Source organism: Chrysemys picta, chromosome 7, assembly GCF_011386835.1.
Source record: "Chrysemys picta bellii isolate R12L10 chromosome 7, ASM1138683v2, whole genome shotgun sequence".
Lineage (NCBI taxonomy): Eukaryota > Metazoa > Chordata > Testudines > Emydidae > Chrysemys > Chrysemys picta.
The window spans coordinates 60,068,130-60,088,505 of record NC_088797.1 but is presented as its reverse complement, the minus strand read 5'-3'; the positions used below and the strand labels follow the sequence as shown (position 1 = coordinate 60,088,505).

Below are 20,376 nucleotides of genomic sequence, written 5' to 3'. Positions count from 1 at the left end.
ACAGGAGTACTTGTGGCACCTTAGAAATTTGTTAGTCTCTAAGGTGCCACAAGTACTCCTGTTCTTCTTTTCACAAGTCAGGAAACACCAAAGCTGCTGTTGCATGCATGGCCTTTTCATAGCGTTTTAGACCTGCTCTCCACCTTAACACTGCCCTCTTGTGCACATGCATTAAGATACAGGGCCAGATTCTCTGGCCCACTAAGTCCACTATGCGCTGCTCCAGGGGCATAAAGTGGATGCAAACTGGTCAGTGGAGAATTCCCACCTCCTGTGCCAGTTGTCCTGTGCACCCACAGCACAAGGGAAAGGAGGGGACATAGCAAGGGCACACTGGGTGTGGGTTGGGAGGGGCATGGTGAGCTATGCTATGTCCAATCCACCGCTGACATAAGATCATGGAGCGTCCTTACTCTTATACTGCTGTCACTGAGCGGCTCTAATTTACAGCAGAGCTGGGTGGCATAGGATTAGATAGCTGCAATCATTGGTATTTCTCATATGACTTCTCCTCCTCAAACCAACTAAGTTCCAATATTCCTTTGGCTGGATGGACTTTCTTTAAAATCTGTTTCTTTACTAAGTGAGAATGTGTGTAGAGACTTGTATGTTCCTGGCCTCAAAACAAGCGCTATAGTTTGAAATGGACGAGTACAACTAAATAAGCAGATGTAAAAATGTATCACTGTTTCCAGGTCCAGTTGCATTACACTGTGACGGTGTATTTAGAGTTGCATGGATGAACAAAGCACAAGTGTTGTAATTATTGACTGAAATGATGCTGTAATTTGATTCTAAAGACTGGTTGGCACCAGCCTATTTTTCACTATTGCTATATACATTGTTACATTTCATCTTTAGTATATTGTCTACATGGGGTATTTTTCATAAAGACTTTCATGGAGTTGGTTTGTTTTTGAACTTTGTACCAAACCAGATTATACCACGAGATGCTACACATATATTTAAGGCTGTAGAAAAAATGAGATAGCATCTTTTTCCCGTAGGTTGGACTTAAAAGTGTGGGCTCGCTCCTGCTTTCTAATACACAATACGTATCCTGGCAAATCTGTTTTGCTTGTGTGCACCGGTACAGAGGACCTGGTTTCATAGGATATGGGAATAGTGTTCAAAGGACTCTTTGCTGCTTTGTTTCTACCATTCTTCCAATACATCCTTGCATATACTGAAGGAAACATCAAATGAGGGAGATGCCACAAAGTATCTAATCTATCTATCTATCTGGTTTGTCTAATGCCTGCCAACATAGTATCTAAGCCAGGGTTCTCAACCTTTTTCTTTCTGAGCCCCCCCCCCCAACGTGCTATAAAAACTACACAACCCACTTGTGCCACAATAACTGGTTTTCTGCATATAAAATTGGTCTGGTGTTAGGTGGTAGCAAGCAGGGCAATTGCTTGGGTCCCCATGCCACCGGGACCCCTGCAAAGCTACATTGCTCAGGTTTCAGCTGCAGCCCCAGGTGGCAGGGCTCAGGGCTCCGGACTTCAGCCCCATGCAGTGGGGGTTTGGCTTTCTGCCCTGGGCCACAGCAAGTCTAATGCTGGCCCTGCTTGGCGGCCCCCCTGAAACCTGCTCTTGGACCCCCAGTGGGCTCCAGACCCCTGGAGGAGAACCACTGATCTAAGCGACTCCCAAGTAAATTAGGTTTGCATACCTAGATCCCTAGTAAACTTCATGGATTCTTCTACATGACTGTTTATTAACTGCTTAGAAGGAAAAGAGCTTGATGCTTGTGTCTTTATTTAACCCCAGATTTCATCAGAGATGATGTTACCGTAAATGATCTTTGATTAAATCTCAGTCACAAATCTGTATGTAACAAGAGAAGTCACAGCACAGCATATGTGAAAAGGGGGACACAAGTCTGTTATTCCTGAAACCACGCTGATTCGCTGCTTTCCTCTAAAGGAGTGGTGCTGGGTCTGCTCAACTTGCAAGAGAGCTGCTGAATGAGAAGACCACTTCAAAGCAGTCTTAACCAACTCCGGCAAAGACATTGCAGGGTTCCTGAGGATCGCTCTTCCACACCACGCGCATAGAGCAGCTCTTCCTATGGAACAGGGCAATGCAGTTCTCTCGGTCGTAGTTGGTGGGTCTGAAAACGCTGTCAGTGAGGAAGACGAAGATGAGATCAGAATGCGAGATATAGGTCAGGGGGGAAAAAATCATATTTACTGGGCCAAATTCATCCCTGGTACAACTCCAGTGACTTCAGGGGAAGTAACTTCAGGGATTAATTTAGCCCATAGTACTTGCTGGTGGTATTGACTGTTGCTATGGCAACACAGCGCTCTGCTCTCCAGTCTTAGCAGGTGAGTAAAAAAATGAACTGATTTTTTTTCAATATTTTTTCGCTCAAATGTAATTCTCTGTAGTAGCTTTGCTAGGAATTAAACCTATAGAGCCACATTCACCCCGGACCTGGTGCAGGGCCAGACTGGAAACAGCCTCTGCCTGCCATGTTCAGAGATTGCCAGGGAGTAGTTCAGCTCTGAGGTCTTTGGGCCACTGCAGGGACAGGGAGCCACCAGCACATAAGAACTACCCCGACATGCCCCCTCCTGCCCTTGCTAACCTCCTGCCCTCTCCAGTGGGTGGAAGGTTGGGGGAATTATCTGTGAGGGGGGTCCTCACTTACAGCTGGGGAGGAAATGGTTTTCCCATCCAGTGACTATTTTCCAGAGTTCTAAATTTTTCCTGTCTAGAATCGGGACAAAAAGTCAAAATCCCAAAAATATTTGTGCATCAAAACCCCCATTTTTCCCAATTTTGGGTCAATCCAAACATTTTGTTTCAATCATTTGGAAACGTCTTGTTTTGATGCCAATCTTTTTGTCTTTTAACCTTCTTTTCAGTCTTGTTAGCTTAAATTTTTAAAGGTGATTTGAACCGGGCAACTGGATTGTTTTGTTTCTAAATGGCAAAGAGCAATGTTTCAAGAGTTTGGAAACTTTTATTCTCTACCTTGTTTTGAGTTGGGAAATTTGTCAAACTCGACCCTGTTTTGCAAACAGTTTTGGTTGCACTGAATTGGCATTTTTCAGCCACAAAACAATTTGTTGAAAAATTCTCAACCAGCTGTGACCTTGGTCAGTATTCCAACCACGAGCCCCCTCCAGGGTTTTTTCCCCACCCACAGGACCTCTGATAGCATCACCAGCCCAGGACATAATCATGATTTAAATTCTGGAGGGCAGCGACTCACAATGGGATCGAGAACATGGGTTCTCAACCTAGGGGCCATAACCACCCTGCCCTTCCTATATTGTGGAGCACAGAGTCTCGGCTACATGCTGGCTAGATAAGAAGGTGTTCTGGGTATACGGAAAAGATTGAGAAGAACTGATCTAGAACAATTGGGGCTGAGAGATGCATACAGACAGAACCTTGTGCGGTGCCCCATAGACTGCAAGGGTCCACACTAAATATCTATGCTTTATTGCATGTTTAGGGCTCCAGAACTGGAGTGATGAGTCATGCATCTCCAGAAACGAGACGAGCTGCCATAGAGAGGGAGGGCGAAAAATCCGGGGGAAAGGGGATCCGAGATCCTGCCGGTGGCAAAGTCAAGAGGAGGGATAGGAGGAGTAATAGGGAAAAGCTCTGAGCTGTGTGTTTGCAAGTTTGTGGCTGTGGTTTTTTTCAAAGAAGCCTGGATACAAAGAAGATTGTCCTGTTTTGTCAGTGGTAGAGCTGGATGAAAACCCGGAGACAGGATTTTGCTCCAATTTTGTTGAAATGTCAATGCAAATTTTCACTGAAATTTCCAAATTTGGAAAATTTCAACCCTCCCTTAGGCTTGGTACAAAAGTAGCCCTAGTCTGCTTGGACTTACAGGCTGCAGCAGATCATTGCTCGCGGCTGACATTCACATCTGAAACAATCCTTGGTCTTCCACACTACACCGAATTGATACAGCTTTCTGTTTTCAACACAGCCTGGATACACACAACAAAAACAATGCCCGGTAGATCAATGCTGACATTTAGAGGTAAAATACAGCATTTGGGTTGGGTGCTGTCAGTTAAAGCTCTGACTACTTGGGTGGAATTCCACCAGGGATGAATATGGGCCGTGTTCTGTGATGGGATGCAATGCCATTGCTCCTGCTGCGGCTAGGATGTGGACTAGCAGGGTGAAATGTTATCTGCTGCACACCCATCTTTAGCAGAGAAATGCTATTCAAAACACGTCATGAGGCTGAGAAATGCTTTAGTTTATGGCTAGTACCACTTTGAGCATCGTTCTGCTACTATTGATACTCACCTCATAGGGCTAGATGGTGACTTGGACTGCACATCTGAACTGTGCTGCACAGTCCTAGGCATATAGGGATAAGCAGGCCTGGCCCCATACCCCTGTGCCCTCCAAGCAGCTGGGTGGGGGATGGACAAATTATTGGCTCTGGGGTGTCATAATTTACTGCTGTAAGACAGAATCAAATCACTACCCCCCTCCCCTTCCCAGAGCAAAGGAGAAGCAGGGTGGGAATTGGCCTTGGAGGGGTTTCTCCAAGTCACAGCACCTCCCTTGGCCACTGTGGGAGTAGTGGAGATTATGCATCCCCCCCTTGCTCAGAGCTGTGCCCCAAAGCACAATCTAGCCCATAGTGATTTTCAAGTTCTTAAAGCACTTTAAAGACTTTGGATGAGATACTGGCCCCATTGCAGTCAATGGGAGTTTTGCTATTGACTTGAGTAAGGCTAGGATTTTACCCATCGGGTAACAGTGGAAAAGCACCTATGTGTGGTAGGCACATAGGCTCCGATGCTTAAAGGTATTTAGGCACCTCTCATCAATGGGAGTTTGGTGCCTACTTATTTTGAGAATCTGGATCTTAAGTCCTACGGCAACTTAATGGGACTTGGACACCTAAGACACTTCACTGTTTTGAAAATCTAATGAATCCTTACAGCAACCCTTGGAAGTAGGTAATACCATGCCCATTTTACAGATGGGGAAACTGAGGCACAGAGCAGTTAAAAGACTCACTCAAGCTATCGCAGCAAGTCAGTAGCAGAGCTAGGAGTAGAAACCAGGTCTCCTGCCACCAAGCCCCCCCTTGCTCTAACTACTAGGCCATCCCCCCCTCCTGACACAATAAAGCAGGCAAGTAGTTCTTCCATTCTGGTTTCCATGTTTGACAATGAGTAGTAATAGAAACAGTGAGGCCAGGACAGAGAGGTGCCAGCTTTTTAGCATCACTTCCTCTTTCTCCCATGTGATATGCTATTTGTTTAGGCAACAACCTCATATCCGAGTCCATAGAGAACTCTGCCGTGCCTTTCAGTTTGGGTGTATGTAGCTAGCTAGCTGTCTGGCTGGAGACACTCTTATATGAAATAGCATCTAACTGCCTATGTACCTTCATCACACTGCAATTGACAGCACAATCCCCACATTTCTAAGCAAGTGCTCCTTTCAATCCAGTAAATGGAAGTCCTGAGCATGAGTGGAGAATTTGCCATTCTTACCGTATTTGTTTGGGGGTCTCATGTAACACTGGGCAGTGCACAGGGACCCCAAGGTGAGAAGGACGAGGAAGAGGAACAACAGGAACTTCTGGAAGAGAAAGGGAAACTCACTGCAAACTTGGCTGGTTTTTCAATGGTAACATTGACCAATTCATTCACACAGATTTAAGGAGGACAAATCTAATTATTCACAAATAAAGAGGAGACTTGCTCCCAAGCACGCAGCCTACAGTTACACAGTCAGGTACCACCAGCCACTGACTTACCATGGCGTAGGCAAGCTTCATGGGCCACTGGCGGGTTGCTGTGAGGAGCGGTGCATATTTATAGTCCATGCAGAAACAATGGTTGCTCAAGGGTAAGCAATGAAAACATGAGCCTCCTGCTGAGGCCAAATCATGCCAATGGCCGCTCTAACCTGTCCCAATCACTGATCAGAAGGTCTGGCTTCGAGAGGTGTCTTTGGACGTGAACTTGAAGGCAAGTGTTACCCATTCACAAATACAGCAGGGGCTCAATTCTGAGCTCCGTTACAGTGGTGTAAATCTGGGGTAACGCCAATGGCTACAACAGAATTACTCTGCAGTGACCCCGGTGTAACCAACAGAACCTGTTCCTGCACAGCTATGCTCCCAGTCCTGGCCAGCCATCAAGAAACAGAGGGGGGAAAGCACATATTAAGCAAGGTGGTTTATTATTGTTCCGTTGACCTGTCACAGTGAGAGCTCCACCGACCAGCATAGGGAACAGGGTATTCATGCGGTGCAGCAGCGTGGAGAGACCTCTGTTCTATGACGGATTTATTGATTACACCTCTCAGCTCTTTTATATATGGCGCTTCGGTGGGGTTGTCTCTGAAAGGCCAGACACTGCCAGGGCCTGGAAAGGTGGCGCCTGGTACTGCTAGGTCACTGATTCAAAGCCAGGCTAGGTTGAGAGCGGCTGACAATTGTTACCAGTTGATGGCTGTGAGATGAGCCAGTGAGTCTCAGTTTAGCCCCTCATAGACAGGGGACTACCTCAGTAGAAACAGCTGTCACAATTCGGGTGACCACCCATCCCTAAATGGGTGGGACAGTCCCAAAATGTACAATTTCAAGTCCCAGTCCCCGCCTGAGTGACTCCGGAACACCATTTGTCTTGGATTCCCTCTGGTGCTGCTCCACACCTACCTGAGACTCAGGGGTGGCGCCAGCCTCTTCCCAGTGGGGGGTGGGGGAGGTGCTGAGGTGGGCCTTAGTCCCCCCTTGCCATGAGGTTCTGCCCCCTGCTCCTCCTCTCCCCCCTGAAGCCCTGCCCCTGGCCAGGCCAGAAACCAAACCTGAGCAGTAGGAGCCACCCAGGGAGCCTGGGCTGCTGTGGGGAGCCCCAGAGTCCCAGACTCTCCACCTGCCCTGGGCAGTGCACCCTGGGGGGCAGGGACACAGGCCCGGAGCTGCTCTTGGGCATCCCAGTACCCCACCCAGGGTAGGTGGAGGGCCCAGAGATTCCGACAGCAGCCTGGGCTCCTTGGGAGGCTCTTACCATGGCCCGGGTCTGGCTTCCAGCCTGGCCAGGGGGCGGGGCCTCGGGGAAGAGGAGGAGCAGGGGGTTTGGCCACAGAGGGGGCAGAGCTCCTGCATGTGCCCTGTTTTGCATTTTGAAAAGGTGCTCACCCCGGGCCACCCGGGGAGGGGGAGGGCAAGCGGGGCAATTCACCCCAGGCCCCGGGCCCCACAGGGGCCCCCACGAGAATATAGTATTCTATAGTAATGCAACTTTCTGGGGCCCCCAAAATTGCTTTGCCCCAGACCCCTGAATCCTCTGGGTGGCCCTGTGCTCACCTTAGTCACAATGGGCTCTCTTCCTGCCAATCACAGCAGAGAGGTGGAGCCCAAATTCCCAGCTCTCTCCCATAGAGCTGGTCATTCCAGAAGAAGTTGGCAGGACCGTTGTACCGGCTGTGGGATAAAGGAAGGCTTTCACTCTGAAGGGCGAGCTCTCTGCTAGCTGCCCCCGACGTACACTCATGTTGAACATTTAACCCCAGTCATTTTTGTTTTCTCCCCTGAAATGAGGTGACCCCAGTTCCTTTTAGGCACCTCCCACCTGCATGGGACAGCACACGGCAGCCATGCTCCAGAAGCTGTGCTGGCTACTCATCACTGTCTGGTAGGGTTGCCAATTTGGTAATATTTAAAAACTGGACACTCCAGCAGGAGTGCTGGAACCTCCCCGACCCGCCTCTTCCCCCCAAGACCTCACCCTGTCCTGCCTATTCCCCCCAAAGCCCCACCCCTGCCCTGCCTCTTCCCCTGAGGCCCTGCCCCCATCCACTCCTCTTCCCTCCTCCCCCCATCACTTGCTGCTTTTCCCCACCCACCCCGGGTCAGGAGGGACTTGCCTGTGGAACCGGGTCCTGGAGCTGCAGCTGCCCAACGAAGGTAGGAGGCGGCCCCGGCTGAGTAGGGGCTGGTGACCCTAGATGACCCAGCACCTTCCTGCCTCCCCCACCTGCAGTAACCAGACTTTGGATGTCTGGTCAGATGTCCTGTTCCCTATGCCAGTAGATCTGACCGGACACTGTCAGGTCCCCTTTTCAACAGGACATTCCGGTCAAAATCCGGGCATCTGGCCAGTCTAGTCTCTGGGTGGAGTTTAAGGTATTGGTTGTAACCTAGAGCCTGGCTGTGGGATCACTGCTCTCCCCAGGCCATACTGCCACAGCTGTGGTCAGCAGCGGTGCATGAGCCAGATCCACCTCATTATAAAAGAGAAGGGGCAGCTGGCAAGGTATCCGCTGGGAGGGTTCCCCAGTTCTGGAACATAGAATCATAGAATATCAGGGTTGGAAGGGACCTCAGGAGGTCATCTAGTCCAACCCCCTGCTCAAAGCAGGACCAATCCCCACATGTTCCCCACCCTTGGATTTGAAATAGCCTGGATCTGATGGCTTTCTCAGCGCACTGCAGAAGACACTTGTGCAAGAAGGGGGTTGGAGAGCGCCGAGGTGGTGATTCCCAGACAATGAAGGGGTGCAAAGGAGTTTTGTAGGTGGCTGGCTGACTGAGCTTCTTCTGAACTGATCATCTGAATGCTGCTGGGATAGACAGTGTATTGATAATGGTGTGTCAGCCTAGAGCCTTGGCTAGACATCTTTTTATTCATTTTTAAATAGAAATAAATATTCAGCACTATGTTTATGACATTATCGCCTAAAGGCCAACCGGGGACAGGACCTCACTGTGCGAGGCACTAGCACCTAGCTCTTACATGGTGCTTTTCACCCATAGCTCTCAAAGAACTCAATATCATTACCTTCATTTTGCACATGGGGAAACTGAGGCACAGGGCTGTGACATGACTTTCCCACAGTCACTCAGCAGGCCAGAGGCCTAGAACCCATGTCTGCTGAGTCCATAGGGCTCTAGCTAGTCCTTTCCCCAAGGACCTTGCAGGTTAAATAGACAAGACAGGCAAAAGGGGCAGGAGGCAGAGTGATCAGCATATTAGTGCCACCATTTGGGGCAAAGTTGGAGGGTTTGGGGGGATTTTTGTTTGTTTGCTTTTGTTTTTTAGCTTCTTTGGGTGGAGGTTAGCTCGGAGGAGATTAGCTGAAGACAAGGGAAAGGAGCGGGGGGGGAGAGAGTGAGGGGGTAGGGCAGGGGAGCACGGAGGGCACTCAGCACAGGGGAGAGGGACAGCAATGGAGTATTTGTGGCTGCCAGGGTCGGTCAGCTTGCTGGACTGGGGCTTTGGTGCAATGCATTGTCCATGGTACTCAATAGCTCAAGGCAGAATGACCTGCCCTCCTCCCATCAGCCTGCGTTGCCCAGCAGGCCTGGAGGCTTTGATTGAGACACCTGAACTCATTAGAGCCCATATGACTGACAAGAGATTAGGCCAACCTGCGGTTCAGGGGAGAGGTGAAAGAGCTGTGGTGGAGGTAAGACTTTAGATAAAACCAGTTACTGGGGGTGGGTGTATATCTGCTGGTGGACCTGGAGCAGAGAGGAGGACAGACTTGTGGTAGGAGTTAGTGGTGAGTGGAGCTTTTGTAAGTCTGTCAGGAGGTGGGTAGGATTAAAGCAGGAAACTCTAGTTCCTCCATGTTATTTGTCTTTTTATTCTTGCAGTGTGTGGTGAGGCTAGCAGCTCTTTAGCATGCTGGTGTTTTGTGGCTTGTTCCCTGTGCTTGGCTTTGTTCTGAGAAATAGCTCTTCTGAAGGTCATTGTTAATTCTTGCCTCTTCTCTAAAAACTGTAGAGGGACAACATCAGTTCAACTTGGTGCAAATATTGTGGTGTGTGTGTGTTTTCAAATCAAGCTCTCTATAGAGCCAGATGCTTGGTGAAATGTCTTTACAAACTGTTCTTGAAATGTTCCAATGCAAACAGTCCTCTTTAAATTAAACCTTTCCTGCAGTGTTTCACACCCTGGTGTTACAGCACTAAGAAATTGGTTACTTATGGACTCTATTACTTAAATGGAGAGAAATGCAGATGGTGACCAAAAGTAATGCTAGTGAAGGAGTTGTTAAGCTCTCTGCCAACAGCCTGAGACAGTGGCTCACAAAACAACTCTGCCTGAAATTGTCATCCTTTAAAATATAAAAGCTTGGATAGTTTTTTTTTCTTTTGGATTGTGATCCTCTGTGTCTGGGAGCTGGTGTAAGTGGAGGTTCCTTTGACTAACTTCTCCTTTCCAGGTAGTTTCTAGCTCTTGTCAAAACTTGTGGTGCTGTCAGTCACCAAGACCTGGGAGTTATGCCAGGTAATGGCTGTAATTAAGAGTAACTATTTTGATATAAAACTAGCTTTTGGCATGGTAGGCTTAAGCATGGTGTGTTAAATACCCTAGCTAGAAGAGTTAATTGTACCTCATTATCATGATATCTGAGTACCCCAATCTTCACTGCCAGCACTCTTGTGAGGTAGGGCAGAGGTGAAGGCTCACTCCTCAAAGGCCCTGAGGCGTTGACATCCTTTTAGGCACCTAGAAAATCACAGGAACAACACTGTGATCCACCAGTCCTGAATTAGGCACCTTGTCTCTAATACAGTCTCTGGGGAGAGAGAGACGCCTTGGACTGTGAGCCACCAAAGCAGCATGCTAGGTGGGGCACAGGCTGCCTAAGGTAGGCACTGGGAGGTGCTGATGAGGGATCTGTCCTAAATTCTGCCCCTCTCCTGGAGCTAATCTGCTCTGTAGGGAGGCATCTGAGGCAACTCGCTCTGCATAGGGAATGGGAACTCACCCTTTGGGCTTAGGCACCTCCAGCATTTCCTGTGGGACTAAATTAGGAGCCTGCCTTGCCCCACACAAAACAGCAGCAGGAGGTGGTGGCGGTGCTCCCTTATAAAGCTTATTCCAGTGCCCAGAGCACTCACCTGGGGTGTGGGAGACCCAGGTTCAATTCTTCCCCTACAGTGGGCATTCTTGCCCTGTGTAGACAAGCCCCTAAATATACCTCCACAGGACTGTGTGTTAGCTGACGCATGATCAATCCACTGTGATCAAGAAACAAGTCAAAACAGGATGCCCTGTGGCACCAGTGTAAATACACTGCACCTTCTTCCCCTGGGGTGCACGAGTGAGCTGGCAATGCACCCTTTGTAGTGCTCATGGTTAATGGAACATGGCTTGAGTTAAAATTTGTCTCGACCAACAACTCCTCCTGACACAGCTTGCCTAGCTGCTCTCTGCTGCCAAACTGGCTGTCATGTGATGGCCAAGCAACTTAAAGCTGTTTCTCCTTTTATTTGTGACATCCCCACCTGCCTGCTGCTCCTCTTGTGCTTGCTGGATGTGTAGTATTGGAATGGCTCCTAATGAATCTCTCTAGATGAACCTTGATGTAAGCTGCCTGCTGCTTAGTTCTAACAAGCCTGCTAGATGGGGGTGTGAGGGCTAATAGTGGCATTTCTTCAGGTCTGGCTCTAGTTTTCCCCTTACACAGCTACTGTATTTATCAGTGGAGCTGGTAAAACAAATTTTAAAATAGCATAAATTAAAATGCTCCTCTTTCCAGACAGAGGATTAATACTCAAATAGGCACAAACTTTGCAAAATTTTTCATTTATGGCTTCCAGGGAGGTGAAGTAGAGAGATGGCTGGTGCTATGCATCCATCTCTTAACCGATGGAGCTTTGTACCTGATCTTCCTTAGACCCCAAACTCCCAAGATTTCAATGGCAGTTAGATTCCTAAATATCTCTTGAGGATCTGGGGCCATGACACCAGAGATGAACTCAAGCCGTAGAACTCTGATGCTGGTCTCTAAGGAAATGTCTAGGCTTCAAGCTGGGGGTGCAGTTCCCAGCTCAAGATGGCTACATGACTTTGAGCAGCTTGCTACCACCTGCCCTTAGTCTGGGACTTGGGTCTGCTCCCTGGCTCCACAGGCAACACAAGCACACCACTCTAGGCCTATGCAGGCTGCACTGTTACTCTACAGGTTAGTGATGGGCACACCCCAACCTCTGAGTGTCTGGTACCTGGCATAGACCCCAGTGGACACTTGTGGCATACACAGATTCACTGCTTCCAAAGAAACCGTTCATTGCAGCTTATCATTGCCACCTCAGATCACTACTCCACTTAACACGCAGCACTGAGATATGCTTGTAGTGAAATCAAGTATGTTTATTTAGCAAAGCAAGTAGAAGTATTAGAAACAAATGGTTACATATCACACAATCCTAAAGTATTCTAGAGCAATTTAGTTGGTTACTTAATAATACTCTGGGTAGAGTATCACTCACCCAAAAGCCTTACCATGCTTTACAGACGGGCTCGCTGGGACCCTCCTTTCATGAGACAGACATGCTGTCTGTTTGCCTCCCAGGTATAGGATTCAGTGTGTCTTTTTGCACTCCAGGATATACCAGACCAATCCTTCCTCTTCATTTATAAACAGGACACACCCACCCCTGCTGTTTATTTCTTCTTGTAGATACCATCTCATGGGCTCTGCACTCAATTCACCCCAGCTCTGTATACAGACACCCTCACAGTGTGAAGTGTAAAATACACAAATAGCCAGACATGGAGATAGGTGTCTATTATCCCCTGCCTGGAAGAGATTTCTCCAAGGTATGTCCCCTCTGGTGACTTGCTTTAACTCCAAGACCTTAAGAACACTATTTGCAGAATAGTTTTACAACTCTTAGCTATTATCCAAAAATACATTTTGCAATGATTGACAACCAGCAGGCTGCTGGCTCTTGATAGAAACCTCCCATGTCACCCTTTGGTGAATGACTATGCAGATATCTGACCCAGGGATCCCTGTAAAACAGGATGCACCCCCCTCTGCCAACTGGTACTAAGGGGTCCCTGAGTGACAGGCATATCCATGTTATCTCTGATCAAGCCAGTGCACTAAAAACTGAGTGTTGGTGTGGCAGCATGAGCAGCACAAGGGGCTAGCCATGTAGAATGTGGCTATCTAATATCTCTGCTGGATAAGTACTTATGGTGGCTAGCCCCTGCTGCAGTGGCTCGATGTTATTTTTAGCACATTAGCTCGAGTAGCATGACTCAAGTATGGCAGCTTGAGCTGGGAATTATGCGCTAAGTATAGACATACCCTGACATTCTGAAGTCGTGTGTGTTTCAGCTCTGAATAGCACCTCACTTTGCTGGTCTGTAAATGCAGACTTGGTCTGCTAGTTGCTTGTCACTTGACGTGGTACTCCTTGATTTCAAACTCTTAGTGTGGGGTTCCATGCGGAGCGGATAAAGCACACGACCAATGTGGTTGCAAGCTGAATCCGAATCCTGTTTATTGCAAGCTTTCTTTTATAGTTTTTCTCAACATTACATAACACAATTAGGCTATAATTACACATCTACGGATTGGACAAGAAGGAGAATCATGTGTTTATCACATGTATAGCCCCACACCGATTGGTTCAACCGTTCCTTACATAAGGCCATGATTTATTACCTTGTTTACCTCATCTTATATAATTCCTAGACCACCAGGGGGTCTTACATAAGGCCATGATCATCTTATATAATCCTAGACCACCAGGGGGCCTTACATAAGGCCATGATCATCTTATATAATCCTAGACCACCAGGGGGCCTTACATAAGGCCATGATTTGTTTACCTGGCAAGTGTCCCATCGTGACCCTTACCTCCGCATGGAACTTTCCATTAGGTTGGTGTAGGGATGATACATCCCCACATCTTAGCACGCTATTTTAATAGTAAGTACAATGGTAGGACTCCGCTCTTTGCCTAAAATGCATGAATAAGATCTGACCTGGCACAGAAATGGTTCTGCCAGGTCTAAGCAGAAGCTGGAGGAGGATGGGAGGGGAACTCTAATTCTGTAGCTGACTTTTGTCACTGACTGTCTCCGTCCATTTCTAGACCATTCATACAAGGGAGCCTAGGTCCAACACTCAATCTGTCCAGGGCTGAATGTGGGAGGCCTGACATGAAGGATAGATGAGCAACTATTCACTCAGAAAACATAAAAGGCAATTGGATTTTTGCCTCTAGGGTGAATTTTTTTTTTTTTTCTGTCTTAGCATCATGAGCATCTGACATAGTTTGCATAAGTGAAAGGGCACCAAATTTTGATAGAATGCATGGGACTCTGGGACTGAAATGAGCAACACCGGAGAGTAACGAACAGAACATGCCTTGGAAACCTCATCTGCCTATGAGTAAATGACTATGTTGCTTTATAACTATAGTGAGTCTGTCTGGCAGAACAGGAGTGAAGCCATTCATGGGCTGTGATGGGCAGATCTCTTCCTGGTCTCCTCAAATGATCTCTTCCAATGACATGACTCTGTTCTCTCATTTCAGTTGTGAGTTTCATATCTTCAACACACAAGGCCGTGGTGCCCCTTGACACCAGAAGACCATCGGGATCCCCCGTAGCAGCAATGGACGTCTTCTTGATGATCCGTCGCCACAAAATGACCATCTTTGCTGATGCCAAGGAGACGACCACCGTGCAGGAGCTGAAGAAGATTGTGGAGGGCATCCTGAAGAGGCCTCCGGAGGAGCAGCAGCTATACAAGGATGACTGGTTGCTGGAGGATGGTGACAGGACCTTGATAGAATGTGGGTTAAGTAGTCAGACCTCCCGTCCCCAGGCGCCAGCCATGGTGGGCTTGGCCTTATTCAGAGCCAGCGAGGGCTCCTTTGAGCCATTGCACATCGACCCCTTCTCCAGCACCCCCGAGCTGCCTGATGTCTTGAAGCCTCAAGATTCTGGTAGCAGCTCTGGCGAGCAGCCTATGCAGTGAATCCAGGGTCCGCTGCTCTATCACATAGATGTAGTGCTGATCATGCACCAGTCACAGCTGTGTGCTCATTTCACTTGCAGCACTTGAAAACACTATGACTTGACTAATAAAGCTTTGCTGTTTATCTTTGCTGGGGTGCCAACATCTTCTTTTTCAGTCTCTAGAGAGCTAATTGACAATGATTGTTTGCTGGCTTCCTTGCGTCTTAACTTTTGTGCAGAGGTGGTGGGGTGTGACAGTCTATGCAGCAAACTCTCAAACCTCCTTGTCCAGCCCAATGTCCGTAGACTTAACCTCAACATTTACTTCTTCCAAGAACAGTGACATGAACAAACTACAGGCAACCGGCGTGGCCAGCTTTCCTGTGGAGTCTTGTTATATCTGGTGTCTTTTCCTAAAGCCCCAACTTCTGGAATCATGTGACTACATCAGACTCTTGGCTTGCATTGTTTGTCTTCTAGACTTCAAATTGTGGAAAGAAGCCTGGAAAAAAGGTTAACCCAGATGGCTGAAATAGTAGGCAAACTGCCACCAAACCTCATGATTGGCTTAAAAATAATCTCCTGACATTCTGGAAGCTGTCTCAGGACTCGTGGAACATCCAGGTGGCAATATTGTGCCAGTACAATGTATGTGGCAACAAATAACTCATCACTCTAAAGGTCAGCTCCTAATTGAGAGGGAACTGTTTGACAGAATTATTCAACAATTGAAGAGGGAGCAGCCAGCATGTTAATTAACAGGGGATGTTAAACTAAGAGGATAGGAAAAACAATCCACATGCACTCACCCACCGTAGAGATGAGCCTCTGACAGAAGTGCAGCTATTCTAGCTTGGTGTTGATCTTGGGGGAACAAGAAAATACTGGCATTAAATGAGAGAGCTAGAGATGACAGATGTAATGTGGCAGCAGAAGGGTCAGTATCAGGGCTGCTCAGTGGGGGGAGGAGGGGAAGCAAGTGGGGCAATTTGCCCCAGGCCCCGCAGGGGCCCCCACGAGAATATAGTATTCTATAGTATTGCAACTTTTTTGTATGGAAGGGGCCCCCGAAATTGCTTTGCCCCAGGCCCCCTGAATCCTCTGGGCAGCCCTGGTCCAGACAGCTGGGGGCTGCAGAGGCATCGCATGGCATGACGGAGTAAGAGCATCTCCTAAATGGCTCAGGTAGAACCACCTCTGGAATGACATTCTTGGTATCTCACTGGCCAAGGGAGGGCGCTCAGAGGAGACAGACAATTCATTAGCAGGTTGGAGGGAATCACTTGTACATGCCTAACTCTTTGCTCTTTACTTGGAGAAGATGTAAAGGAATGCCAAGTGGTAAGTCTACAATGGGCGGGGGGGAGAAGATGGTCTAAAGTTGTCTGAAAATTGGATTAAAAGTTGTCTGGAGCCCCCTTTCTAATAGAAGGATCTGGGTGTAAAAGCTCTGGGGTGAGGGAGGGAAGACCTTTTTAGCTGTGGGGGGGAGGAGACATAACTAGAAGCAGAATAGCTTTCTTAGAAAGTCCCTGATGGGGAGGCTGACTGAACTATGGAACTCTCTAAAGGAAGTGGTGACAGCCCTATGACTTGGTACATTCATGCCTAGAGCAGATGGAACACTGGAAACTACACCTCTAGGGGCCTGAATTGGAAGGGGATGGCAGAATGGAACCATACCAGCTCTAGCTGTGCCCACTTGCTTTAACTAGTATAATGGGATTTCATTATTCTTTTCCATTGACTCAGGTTCTTATGACATGGTTCTAAAAGCAAATTCCCTGCTGCTTTGTCCTCCTGCTCTGCTCTAAGGGGCAATTCATCTTGGTCAATCTTCTGGGATAGAACAGTCATCACAATTCTGCCTGTATCTGCTTGGAGGCTTTATTAAGTACAGTAAGCTAAAATTATCTTTAAAAAAAAAATGCAGGCCCTGATCCTGCAAGCATTCATCCATGTCAGTCTATCTAAATGCAAATAAAACTACCCATGTGCTCAAGGTTAAGCAAGTACATATTTACAGGAGCAAGGCCTGGGTTTGCAAGTAGGGTTTGGGGAAATACTACAGTACAGAGCAAAGGTGCCATCTAGTGGCTCTGAGGCAAGTAGCTCTCAAACTATGTCTAGGGTTTCAAAAATTCAGAACTGAGGTGGATACAGAAGCCAGTGAGAGGTTTGAGACCTATTGTGTTTGACTCATGTTTAATCCTTTCTCAGCAATGTGTCCTTCCTTATTTGCTGGGATGAAGCAGTCTCCTCTCTCCTATTTCCCTCCTGCACTGAAAGGAGGGGTGGACCACTAGCAATAGACTCCTCTACAAAGGAGGAGGTGAGGAAGCAGGTTCACTCATCAGAAGCAAAATAGTCATCCAGGACTGATCTCATCATACATCAAAATTATTATGGCTTAACAGCTATACATTGCTTTGCTTTGTTACAATATGATTCTCAAGGGTTGACTGTGCTTAAAATTTTAAGGCTTGTTTTTGTCACAATAAACATGCCTCAGAAAATGGACTTGTGGCTAAATCACCCAGCTCTCAACTTCACAGCTCTGGAAAGGGTTGACTTTCCCCCTCACCTGGTAGCTGCAGGATTCCACGTCGAAAACAGACTCACATTTCTCTTGGTCATAGCCAACAGGGGTGACAGCTATGCCATGGGGAAAGAGAACAAACAGCAGGGTGAGAGCAGCAGAGCACCTGGATCATCGTCTTCCACCAAAGGCTGGGAGAAAAGCCCCTCAGGCTGCTGCTCTCTCTGTAGTTACTAGGGCAGCAGGAGAGAGTCTAAGAGCTGCTGCTGGCCCTTGAGATTTCAACTCTTTACCTTCCTCCTCCCTTCCCCCAATTCCTTTCACCCTTCTAATTGTGCCCACATGATGGTTTGTTCTTGTTTTTGGTGTGTGTTTTGTTTTGTTTTTAACAACTAAAACTCCTCTAGCATTCTGGGTAGGGTCACTGTATGCTTTTGCAGTTTCCCTTTGATTCCCCACTTCCTCCTCTTTGTTCTGCCCTTATCTTCTGCCCCCCTCTCCATCTCTGCATTTCAGGTGACTATATCACTTTTAAAAAGAACAGGAGTACTTGTGGCACCTTAGAGACTAACAAATTTATTAGAGCATAAGCTTTCGTGGACTACAGCCCACTTCTTGCTTATGCTCTAATAAATTTGTTAGTCTCTAAGGTGCCACAAGTACTCCTGTTCTTCTTTTTGCGGATACAGACTAACACGGCTGCTACTCTGAAATATATCACCTTTGTTGAGTCTGAACTTTTGATGAGCTTAAACTTAACCCAGACTTGATGTCTCTGTCTGAACTTTTAATCAAAGCTCTGACCTGCGAACTACTCATGACACCACCCTCCCCTTAAGTAGCCATCTCCCCTTTTCTCTACTTAATTTACATTTTAACCTGTTTTATCCTGTAGAATCTTGATTGATTATGCATGACCATTATGATCTGTTAATCACTTTGTTTACTTCTGTGTATAAATATTGATGCTCACCCCTAATAAATTTGCCACGCTTACTCTGAAGCCTTTCAAGCTAAGGATAGTGTGAGCCCGTTGATCAACGAATTGGTGTCTGGTCTCTGACAGATTGTGAGCCCCATACCAACTCCGCACGAACTCGGGTGCTGGAGAGGTGAGCAAGGACTTGCTTTTTACCTAACAATTTGGGGGCTTGTCCGGGATTTCCTTCTGGTGCGGTGCCTCTGTCCAGTGGTCAGACCACTCATATACGAATTGGCAGGCGCCACGGGAGATTTCTCCCAGCCAATTCAATATTGAGGGGTCGTGTACTGGACAGCAGGATAAACGCCAGTTGGAGGGCTCCTGTCAGACACCATGGGTCAAGGGACTAGCGTGCCTCTTGAGAGTCCGTTGGGGATTGTAAATAAGTTATGGAATGAAGGGAAACTCCCAGTACAGACAGGAATGTCTAGGAGGAAGTTGTACACACTGTGTGTAAGGAATTGGACTGGGTATACCGCGGTATTGGCCGACCCGGAGATGAGGTGGCCTTCGTATGGCTCTTTCGAACAGGCTGCCTTAAGAGGAGTAAGGAGCCAGATCGAAAAAGACCATCCGGGACAGTTATGTTACTGGTTTTGTTGGGACACAGCAGCAGAGCTGTGGAAATCTTTAAAAATTATGGCAGTCAGGTATTCTCCCGAGAGTGAACCCCCTCCATGTTATTTCGATGAAGGGTGTAAACCACGGCGTGTTTTGACTCGTCAGTTGGTCCCCACTGCACCTGCCCCTATTCCTCCGCAGGGGGACTCTCTCCAGGGCGCAGAGGGGAATCTGCAGGACTCCAGAGCGGAATCTCTGCAGAGGGATAAGGGGGAAATGGAAGGGCACACCTCGGGAGGAGTAATTAGTAGGCAAAAGATCAAGCAGATGCAGCAGGTTGCATACCCCTCCCCTGAGGATAGCCCAGAGGCTGCCTCCGCCAAACCTTTTGTGAGTGATAAAGGTGTAAGTAGAGAAATGCCTTTACAGGTGCACGACCAACCTTTTGTGGGCAATAATGGCAGTTACAACATACTAATATTGTGGAATATAAAGGATGGCTAGAATGGGACTTGAAAGAGTGGGGACGGTTGTCAGGGTCCTTTGGGGAAAATCCCTGAAAGATCACAGAACTTTTAGAAAGATTGTTTTCAAGTAATAATCCTACTTATACGGATGTAGATCAGTTGTTAAGTAGAGTTTTGACCGGAGAGGAACGTAGTAGATTGTGGATGGCAGAAAGGACGTGGGGGGATAGCGATGCAGTTAATACTACTTGGATGGATAGGCGGGATCAAGCCGCTGGCTGGAATCCCCTAGACTGGAGTCAGCCAAGGCTGACTCAGCTGCGAACAGATCGAGAGCGATTGTTAGACTCAAAGAAATGGCTCGCCGCTCGCCTAATCAGGCTAAGTTCATGCAGATTCGGCAGGAATCTGATGAGCCACCCAGAAAGTTCTGGTCGAGGCTATTGGAGGGGGCCCAAATGTTCACTCAGATGGATCCTGAGAGAGAAGCAGACCACCCTACTCTTATTTCATTTTTTGTGAATCAGTCAGTACCCCCTGTAAGGGATTATTTCTTAAAGTTTTGCCCTGGTTGGGGAAGTGAGTCAGTCACTTCAGTGTTGGACGTAGCTGATTTTGCATGGGAGAAAGAAAGGGAAAGTAGTAAAAAGAAAGAGAAAAAGGAAGAATATAAGTTGATGGCTTTAGCTTTTCGCGGCGGTGTTCGAGGCAGAGGCCGTGGCCGTGGCAGGGGATTTCAGGGTGCTTGGGGAAGAGGGTCCTGGCAACCCCAGCCACCAGGAAATTGTTTTCAGTGCGGACAGCCCGGTCACTTTAAACGTGAATGCCCCTGGGGACGCCCAGAGGGTCCGGTCGCATCCGCAGATACTTACACCAGGGACGAATACACCCCTGCACCACCAGCTCAGCCCGTTCCCCAGGCCTGGATCAACTACGGGCAACAGCAGCAGCTGCAGCAAACTCAGCCTCCTCAATGACGGTACCCCGGGGGCGAAGGCAAACAATGTGATGGTCTTATTTCCTTAATGTCTTTAGCCGGCTCCTTCCTCACTTTCTCCCCTCCCAGCAAAGAGCCTCGTCTAACCCTTTCAGTCC

General features: G+C 47.9%; 1 protein-coding gene and 1 long non-coding RNA gene across 6 annotated transcripts; one reads left to right on the top strand and one right to left on the bottom strand.

Moving 5' to 3' along the window:
• Positions 1-829: 829 nt before the first annotated feature.
• Positions 830-5,589, bottom strand: LOC135972881 (uncharacterized). Its single transcript, XR_010589471.1, has 3 exons — positions 5,499-5,589; positions 3,860-3,962; positions 830-2,128 (listed from the first exon to the last, which is right to left on the bottom strand). It is a non-coding gene; the product is annotated as an uncharacterized LOC135972881 (long non-coding RNA).
• LOC101950867 (elongin-B-like) lies at positions 2,075-19,270 on the top strand. Of its 5 annotated transcripts, none has more exons than XM_005313689.3 (2): positions 2,075-2,336; positions 14,306-19,270. In XM_005313689.3, exon 2 carries the CDS (start codon positions 14,386-14,388, stop codon positions 14,749-14,751), a length of 366 nt encoding a protein of 121 aa, XP_005313746.1. In that variant the 5' UTR covers positions 2,075-2,336; positions 14,306-14,385; the 3' UTR covers positions 14,752-19,270. The 5 variants fall into 5 exon arrangements, with proteins under 5 accessions (XP_005313746.1, XP_065409426.1, XP_065409424.1 ...); XM_065553354.1 differs by lacking the exon at positions 2,075-2,336 and adding an exon at positions 9,303-9,423; XM_065553352.1 differs by lacking the exon at positions 2,075-2,336 and adding an exon at positions 9,455-9,519.
• Positions 19,271-20,376: the final 1,106 nt, after the last annotated feature.